The following is a 10056-nucleotide window of genomic DNA, read 5'->3' as shown; positions in this document are numbered from 1 at the left end:
CATGTCTAAATCATGCTTCCCCCCCAGCTTTCTGCTTTTTTCTTCTCGTCCATACATCTTACTTTATGCTTATTATTAAAAGAATCTGTCCTTTTCAGCTGAAGCAGTATCTCGTAGCACAGCTATGGCTTGTGATCAGAAAGTCAATAATGAGTCAGAGCCTGAAAAAATTTTCCAGGTCTTGGGACAGCAGGTAAGACTTATTCGCTGAGTTAGAAAAACAAACTACATTTACAATATTTGCTTTCCTTTATAGAAATATAGCAGGCTCCTCTGTCTGTACTTATATTGTTTTGGCTTCAAAAAAGTATGGCTAAGCTCAGATAAACATTAACAACTGCTAAAGATGATGACAGCAAACTTCCTCTTTGCCCCAACAAGGGAAGATTGTTTGAAATACCAGACCTAAATGACCATCAAGCAGGAAGTTTCCCTTCAAAAATGTGTTTCAACATGAATATGAGAGAAGGCATATTAAGATGAAATCCTCATGTAGTACAGAATGTTTACATTTTGTCTTATTTTTATCTTCCATTTTTAGCAAAAAGTTTTAATTTTGATGCTTCTTTTTGCCTGAGGTCTTAGTAGGCTGAGATTTCTTGACCTGAAGCCTTAAACTGTGAGTGACTGTTTATGACCTGTAGAGGAAAGGTCAAATTTAACACCTTTAGCTCTCTCACCCCACTTAGCCTCAAAATTAATATAACACACCTATTACCAAATTGCAGACATTTCATTCAGGACTGTGGAAACTAATGTTTTCTCTGCTTCCTCCTTCCCCTCCAACTACTGCTTCAGTGTGTGACTCATTTAACCCTCAGAAAACTGAAGATCATCAGACTTAGCTTGGTTTGCCTATTCCTTTCTCACAACCAGGGACAACTGGATTATGTGGAGCCTTGCTTGAAAATTTTCTCCTAAAGCCTCAGAGTTTTAGGCCAGTGTCTTGGGGTGACCTTATGATGTGTATCCTATATCGCTGCCTATGCCCAGAAATTAATTCCTGTGCCTTTCTATGCCTTTAAACTGAGCCTGAGAGGGGGAAGGAAAAAACTGAGCCAGTAGCCCTTGAAACCTCTGTAATACAGTTAATAACCCCTTGTTGTGTAACCTTAAGAATTCATCTGGCTTCTGTTGGCTGGAGGACAGAGAAACCCTCTGAAAGTCAGAGAGTACACCAAGAATCCTTCCTGTTACTGCTGTGGGAGCCATAGCCATCACCAGAAATCAAGGAGTGGAAGGTTTTAGCAAAGTAAGCAAGGTTTCCTTGCCACTTTGGAAAGAACTTGGAACTATGAGACCTCAGGGAATGTAGCTGATGTTATGATAAGCAATAGTATATAATTACAGTTCTCTAGTATCACCGGTTTCTGGATTCCAAAATCCTTGAGTGAATAAATTGGAAAGGGTGGCTTTTGATGAGCATGGGCATCAATTAAAACTTGTACTTTGGAACCAGAAGCCCACATACTATTATCTTTTTTTCCATGATGTGTGCCAAATAATTGATAAAACAGCTAAACATGCAATGAATTATTAGAGCTAGTTTTTCTGATTCCACAAGAAAGAATGAGTTTCTCAAGTGTTATTAGAATATTTCAAACAATTATTTCAGCCTCTGTCATAATCTCAACCCTTACTATAAAACCAGCTTTAATCCATGAAGAAATTTTTCCTGTTCTTGGGGCCAGGTGTAGTCTCACAGCACATCTGCCACTTTATCTGCGCATTTTGGAAAGGGACTACTCTTTTCTGTGCAGCCTGGGGATGTGTGCCTGCAACTGGTACTGCACTGAAATCTGTAACTGCTCCAGCACTCCAGTTATCAGGGCAAGGGAGTGTGTAAATGTTTTCTGATATCAGATACTGTATCAGAGCAGATTCCTGGCATTTGATTAGTCATCTCAGTGAATTTTTACATACATAAAAATATCAACATACAAAACTGATAACATGGGAGTTAAACACCCTCCAAAACCTAAAATATGTGCAGAATGAAATGAAAGTATAAAAGTGTAAAAGTTCTAATGTATATTTAAGTAGTGTGTAGTATAAAAGAAACTGAACTATGGCAGACTGGGAGACTTGACACAATGTGGGTTGCCCTGCTGAAAGCTCAGCTCTTCTTTAGATTTAGAAATGTTACAAAGCATCTTCAGCTGCAGAGGGTTAGAGGAAGGAAAGGCACTCGGGAAAATAATGGGACTCTGTGGGAGATTCTGCTGAGGGGAAGGTTCAAAACCTCTGTGAAACCCCTGTTTTTATTCAGGGCTTTGGTTAGTCTTTTTTTTCTTTTGGAAATATTTGCTAAGATTGACTATAATGCTCATTGGTAGTCACTGTTTCGTCAAGAGAAAGCAGTATTTATAACCAATAAGTGAGAAAGTTGTGTGTTCTGCAAGGTGGCTCTGGGTTATCAGTTTGATTTCCATGGTTTTGATCCTTGTGTCTGTTTATACTGAAACAAAGTAGACTTGAGCATGAATGTGATACAGTCTCTGCTCACTTTGACTTGTGGTGGCATTTAGACTTTGTTTCACCTACTTGACACACAGGTGACAACGAGAATTGCAGTTAAACATGAAGTCCTTGGTGTGACCAAACACCAGCTTTGCAAACCTTTAATAATTGTACATGTAAGTTCACTTCTGCGGTTCTCGTCAGAGAGATTCTTCACACTTTTGGCACGGTGCGGGTCCTGAATAGCTTTTGATACTCGGCCAAGTGTAGCTGTGGTTCCTCTCTGAGTAAGTAATGATGACATACAGGCAGAAGCGTGAAATGTCTTTTTGTGAACATTGGTAGAAAAAGCTGCAAAAAACCCCAGCAGTATAAAATTCAGAAATGGAACAAGGTATCTGCACGAATGTATGTGAGCTGACTATGGAAAAGATGGTATGTAGCTGGTACAGTTCAAGATGCTTGAACAGAAATACATTGCTTTTAGTTTTTACCTATCATAAAAAATGACTGAAACCAGCCCCAAACAAAACTTTGTTGAATTGGTTAGTAAAAATAGATTATGAAAGGTTCCTAATGGTTTAATAGAGGTATTCAGGAGTATGAGTTTTATTTTAACTAATTGCAAATTTTTCTTTATGGCAAACTGTTTATTTGAATGTATTTTAAAGAAGGGTGGTAAGAAAATTAAATGTACTACAACTAAAAAGTGCTTTTAATAGCTGTGTGTGCACTAGAGTCAGTTCTGATGAAAGTTGATGGTGTATTTGATTTTATCCATGCAGCAAAGGTTTTTTTGTGAATTATATTGGAAGTAAAGCTGCCAGTGTTTTGTCTAATTGTGATATCATTGTTTTGTCAACAAGTGCCTAACTCTATTCAGTATCATGGATTAGTGCCTAGCAATAGGAGCATCTCTTTTAACTTGAAGTCTAGACAGTATCAGCTGGCAAACACTCTTGCTGCTTATTGAGAAACATTCATGATGCTTGGTCTTGTCTTGGGTCACAGATGCCCCAGAATCTTCTGTAGCATATTAGTCAGTTCCCTGCACTAAGGAAAGCAGAATAGTTTCAATTCAGTTCAATCATCAGTCTTAAAATGAAAAATGCTGATTTTCTTTCAGCAAAACAAAGGGTTAAATTTTTAAACAAAATTGGAAATGTAACTGCAAAACAAGAGTTTCAAGGGAATCTAATGCTAGTTTGAAATGTAGCTAGCACTGCTATCTGGAATAAAGTTTCATGCTTTTCAGCTTCTTTAGCTGAATCTTTAGCTGTTGTATTAGTCTGGAGGCTTATGGGAGTGAAGTGTTGATTTTGGTTATCATCATGGTTTAACCCCAGCCCACATCGGAGTACCACAGAGCTGCTTGCTCACTTCCCTGCCATCCCCCACCCCCACTGGGGAGAAGAGTCAGAAAAAAAGTAAAACTTGTAGGTTGAGATAAGTGCTGTTTAAGAACTGAAACAAAGTAAAATATAATAATAATAGTAATAGTAATAATAATAATAGTGATGATGATGATGAAAATGAGAGAAAGAGGAATAAAATGCAAGAGAAACAAGTTATGAACAGTATGGTTGCTCATCCCCTGCTGGCTGATGCCCAGCCCATCGCTAAGCAGGGATCAGTCCTCCTGGCAAAACACCCCCCCAGTTTCTATACTGACCATGATGTTCTGTGGGATGGAATATCCCTTTGGCCAGTTCAGGTCAGCTGTCCTGGCCATGCACCCTCCTGGCTTCTTATGCACCTCCTTGCTGGCAGAGCACAGGAAATTGGGAAGTCCTTGACTAAGCACTACCCAGGAACAACTAAAACATCAGTGTGTTATCAACATTGTCCTCATCCTGAATGCAAAACACAGCCTTGTACCAGCTACTAGGAAGAAAATTTACACTATCCCAGCCCAAAAAGGGAAGTTATTTACATCTGCCTTTACAACACACCCACTGTCTGCTCTTGATTTTCTCCCAGGCTCATGTCCCTGTTCACAATGCTAAGTGAATGGCTGCTTTATTGGATTCCTTCAGCCCCAGATTGCCCTATATTGTCATATTCTTTGTGGCTTCATTACAGCTGTCTTGTCATAGGGAATATTCTCTGTTAATTTTTTATAAAATTTTTTTGGAGGAAGCCACAACGTGAGATATCCTTGATAACCATTCTAGTGTAAAGATGATTGACCTGTAAAGGTTTTTAACTGTGCCAGTTTGCCCCTGTTAGCTTTTGAGGTATAAACTTTTGTCATCTGTCAGGGTGCTATGTTAATTACTCTCCTTGATAAGCAAAAAATTTTGGCATGGTAGAGCTCTGCAAGAGATCTTGCTATGAGCAGAAGTTGGCAGTGAGTGTTCTGCTTCCTCTTTTCTGTGTGTGCAAAGAGGAGATGCAGTTGACGGATTTCTAGAACATCTGTGTAACATCAAAAGCAGACTTGAAATCAGCAATGCAGAATTATTTAAACAGTCTTTCCAAGGGAAATATTCTATACCGCAGGTAGGTTTATTTCCTCCTAAACTGCGCAGTTATGTAAATATTACGGAAGTAAATGTACTTTTAGCCTGAACTGTTAAAAGTTTCCTTTCATTGTGCTCTTAACACCCACATGGTAAGGAAATTTCATTAGTTCTTAGAATTATATAGCCTGTTTTAAAAAGCCCTGTTTGTTTTTTTTACTTCCTGAGGTAGGCAATTATTGAGGAATTAGCATCTTGTGAGATTTCCTACCTTGAAGGTTACATATGTTTGAAATTCTGTTTTGAGGATGCTAACCATCTATGTGGAAGACTTTTGCTGGTTCTTCAACTTGGAGATGAATTCCATGCACAACAGGTGGGTTATATTTGCTTCATTATTTACAATTTTTTTCTCTTTGTTATATATACATATATCTTTGACTTCATCAAATCTCAGGTGCTGGTGTTTCTTTGCTTCCGGAAGATACTCTTGCATTTTGAAGTTTCAGTGAAAATGCTCATTTGAATTTCAGCAAAGAGGAAAGGGAGAAAAATCATTTGGTATGGCAGTTTTAATTCTCAGCCAGCTCTAATTTAATAAGATTCTAAAACAGCATTGGAGGCACAACCCTTGATCCTTAATATTGCTTTGCTAGATGTATTTGCTTTACTCGTTGTGGCACTCTTCAGGGCTATACAGTGTGGCTCATCCCTTGTTGCACTGCCCAGCATAGCATGTACAGTAAACTAAAACTCATCTGGTGCTGCACTATGGACAGAGAATATATTTCAAGTTTTTTCTCCCTTCAGAACAGTTCTTGCTTTATTCCTGACATCCCTTTTGCCCAGGAAGAAGTTCCTCCAGATAGTTCTAGGTCAAAGTTTATTTGATTCAAGAGTTAGATTGTTTATCAGCCTGGACTCTGAAGAACAGAGTCAACTGCACTTGGAAGGAACTGGGTCAGATTTCCTTGTCTTGTTTTGTCTTGCAGTTGACTCTGTACTTTGACCAACCATCCCAGCTTCATTTCTTTTGTGTCCTCAGATACCCTAATATAACCTTCTGAAGGAATAATTTGACCTCTCTATTGGATTCAATTGAGGTAGAAATTTATACTTTAGTGATTTATTCTTTTATTGATTTCGGTGATGTTAATTGGATATATTTTTGCTTTACTTAGTTAAGAGGAAACTTGATTATGTCTGATAGGAGACTTGGAGGGGAATGGTTGAGTTTTGATATCAGTTAGTTAAATTATGAGGAACTAACACACATTACAACCTAGAACTGAAAAAATAGGTTTCTGGTTTCTATTTAACAAAAGATTACACAGGGACAGAATTTTAAAACTTTTAAAAAGTTTCGGTGTTTTTGTTTTTTTTTTTTTTTAACAGAAAAAATCAGAGCAGAAAATAAAACTGGGGATGTTTGTCTTCTGAAACTGTTTATGAGGTGTTTATGCTTCATGTTGTCTGTGTGTTTTGTTTAATTCTTGGCAACAGGAGAGTAATGCCCAGGTCATGGTTTTCCAGAATAGGACTGATGCCTCTCCGAATCCATGTAGGCTGTTGAAAGGATGACCAGATACTGTGGACCATATCCACAGAATCTTTTTTTCTCTGGGTTTTTTGATACTTAGAACTAGAATAATTGTCCCTCACTGTTTCTAGAGAGGTTCTTCGTCAAGTTCCAACCATAGGAAAATTCCTAGGACACCTAGGAAATTCTGGAGTCTTTGGTAGTGTCTAGTGTTTTCTTTCAGATTTTGGGTATCACTGCTTCATACATAGTCCAGTCATGGTGTGGTTTTACCACTGGTGTGCTTTTGGTCAGACTGGCATTACAATATTCATGATTGTGCTCAGCTTCACTTCTGAATGCTCTACCTCCTCTCCCAATGGCACAGGGGGTTAGGGAATGGGGGCTGTGGTCAATTCATCACTTGTTATTTCATGCTTCTTCCTCCTCACTCTCTGCCCCTGCTCCATCCTGAGGTCCCTTCCACTGGAGATAGTTCTCCACAAAGTTCTCCAGTGAGTCCTTCCCACTAGATACAGTTGTTCAAGAACTCTTCAGCATGTTTCCCTTCCGTAAGGCACAGTCCTTCAGGCACAGGCTGCTCCAGCATGGGTCCTCCATGAGGTCATGGTCCTATCAGCAAACCTGCTCCAGAATGGGCTTCTTTCTCCATGGGTCTACAGGTCCTGCCAGGAGCCTGCTCCAACATGGGCTTCCCATGAGGTCACAGCCTCCTTCAGGTGCCTACATGCTCCAGCATGGGGTCTTCCATGGGCTGCAGGTGGATCTCTGCTCCATTGTGGACCTCCATGGGCTGCAAGGGCACAGCCGCCTCACCAAGGGCTGCAGAGGAATCTCTGTTCCAGCACCCAGAACACCTCCTCCCCTTCCTTCTGCACTGACCTTGGTGTCTGCAGAGCTGTTTCTCCCATATATTCTCACTCCCCTCTCCCAGCTGCAGTTGCTGTTCCCCAAGGTTTTTTTCTCCCTTCTTCACTGTGTTATCCCAGAGGCACTACTAATGTTGTGGATGAGCTTGGCCTTGAATCCAGCTGCTACTGGCTCTATGGAACACAGAGGAAGCTTCTGGCAGCTTCTCACAGAAACCACACCTGTAGTCCCCCCACTACCAAAACCTCACCATGCAAACCCAATACAATGGACCAGCATAATTCCTCTTCAGAATCCTTGGTTTACTGGAAAAATGGACCCTTATGTCTTTGTGCTAGGACAAATCGGATAATCTGGCCCTGAGAGGGTGCATGGCAGTGTCCAGGGTCTTTGGGGTGTGATGAAGAGTATCATTTGAGTGACGAGGTTGTTTTTGCACCAGTTCCTGTGAGGGTGGTTTTATTGGAGTTTTGTCCCCAAATGTGTGTGAACTTGGGATGTACAGAAATGGCAGATGGAGAGGTTGTTTTGTTCTCCTTTATTGGTAAATTCATTGATGTCAGTTTGTACCAGTTTTGTATTTTTCCATAATTGTTGAGAAATTTGTATTTCTTAACATCTTTGAGTTTTTAACACAGCACTGGCATCCCACCCATTATAAGGGAATTAATTTATATTTGACCGACTCAATAATTAGAATTAAAGAATGGGAGAGAGGACAATTGATAAGAACTTAAAACAAGAATACGTAAAAGTAGTATTTTATTACATAGATTTTATATTGAATTTTATTTTCACAACAAAAAAGCAACTTCAACCATTCAACAGCTTCATCAAATTCCATGTGTTTTCTTTTCGTAGGGCTGGACTCATCAGTGAGACATATTGAACAGAAAACAATGATATGCTTCTGTGTTTCTGTAAAAAAACAAGATAAAGCTGGAAAGCTGGATAGTATGAAATCCCTCACAAATATCTATGTCTTTACTTGTGTCTTTACATTCACACTATGGAATAATATCCAGCCAACTGTAGAAGATGAATTTATTGCAAATTATTCAAGCAGTTTGCTAACTAACATTCCAAAAATCATTCCAGTCCGTACTGAAGTATTAGATTTATCACATAATAGGATATCTGGACTTAGTATCTCAGAATTTATCTATCTTTCTGACCTTCAAGTACTAAATCTTTCTCATAATCTAATTACAGTGCTTGACTTTAGTGTCTTTATTTTTAATGAAAATTTAGAATACTTAGATTTATCTCATAATAACATTTTGAAAGTTTGCTGTCTAACTCTTGCATATCTTAGACATTTAGATCTTTCTTTCAATAAGTTTACTGCCCTGCCCATCTGTCGGGAATTTGGGAACATGTTTCATTTGGAGTACCTTGGATTAAGTGCTACGATGATACGAAGGTCAGACTTCAGGTATATCAAACATTTGCAGCTGCACACTGTCTTCCTGACCTTGGGAAACCTTTCTCTCTACGAGCCTCAGAGTCTGACAGTCTTGAATACAAGGAACCTCCACATTGCTTTTGCAGCAAACCAAAACTTCAGTTTTCCCCTCTTGTACGATGGAATGAGCACTTCAGAAAACTTAAAAATAGTTAACATAAGATATACCTTGAGCTACAAAGATTTCCCCTCTCCTCCTTTAATGCTTCTGAAGAAAATCAAGACAACAGCTCTCATGCTTGATGCTGTGGACTTACAATGGGCTATCATCCTGCAAATTTTCATGCTTATTTGGTATTCACCTGTGGAACATTTGACTGTGAGAAATTTGACTTTTCGGGGACCATTGGAGGAGTTGACTGAATATGCATTTCTGCCTGTATTAAGCTCTGTGGAACAATTAATCTCTTTGGATGGCTCCATGAAAACATTAACTTTGGAGCATGTTCGTAATAAGGTTTATTATTTCAACCAGGAGATTCTATACAGACAGTTTTCAGAGATGAATATTGCCAGTTTGACAATATATGATGCATATATGCCACACATGCTTTGCCCCAATAGAACAAGCTCATTTGAGTATTTAAATTTTTCTCACAATGCCCTGACAGATGAGTTGTTCCAGAACTGTGGCACTCTCGTGGATCTGAAATCACTTATTTTGCAGAAGAACAAATTTGAGAGCCTTCCCAAGGTAAGCTTCATGACCAGCCGTATGAAATCACTGAAACATCTGGACATGAGCAACAACCTGCTGCGCCACAGTGGTGCTGCCATGCAGTGCCAGTGGGCTGAGTCTCTGACAGAGTTGGACCTGTCCTCCAATCAGTTGGCGGATGCTGTGTTTGAGTGCTTGCCAGTCAACGTCAGAAAACTCGGCCTACAAAACAATCAGATCAGCAGTGTCCCCAGGGGGGTGGCGGAGCTGAAATCCTTGGAAGAGCTGAACCTGGCATCGAACAGGCTGGCTGACCTGCCAGGGTGCAGTGACTTTCCATCCCTGCAGTTCCTGAACATCGAGATGAATTCGATCCTCACTCCATCTGCTGACTTCTTCCGGAGCTGCCCAAGGGTCAGGGAGCTGCAGGCCGGGCACAACCCATTCAAGTGTTCGTGTGAGCTGCAAGCCTTTATCCGCCTGGAGAGGCAGTCCGGGGGGAAGCTGTTTGGCTGGCCGGCGGCATACGTGTGCGAGTACCCCGAAGGCTTGCGAGGAACGGAGCTCAAGGACTTCCACCTGAGCCAGCTGGCTTGCAACA

At 40.1% G+C, this 10056-nt stretch overlaps 1 protein-coding gene across 1 annotated transcript in view; it reads left to right on the top strand.

Moving 5' to 3' along the window:
- The first annotated feature begins 7405 nt into the window (after positions 1 to 7405).
- Positions 7406 to 10056, top strand: part of LOC103622518 (toll-like receptor 6) — a 4474-nt gene continuing 1823 nt past the window's right edge. Inside the window, exon 1 of the mRNA XM_017744288.1 lies at positions 7406 to 10050. Within this exon, the coding sequence (XP_017599777.1) occupies positions 8175 to 10050 (1876 nt within the window). The 5' untranslated portion in view covers positions 7406 to 8174. The remainder of the gene's footprint in view (positions 10051 to 10056) is intronic.

This window comes from Corvus brachyrhynchos, unplaced genomic scaffold (assembly GCF_000691975.1).
Source record: "Corvus brachyrhynchos isolate BGI_N302 unplaced genomic scaffold, ASM69197v1 scaffold17, whole genome shotgun sequence".
Classification (NCBI taxonomy): Eukaryota; Metazoa; Chordata; class Aves; order Passeriformes; family Corvidae; genus Corvus; species Corvus brachyrhynchos.
This window is presented reverse-complemented; position numbering and strand designations above follow the sequence as displayed.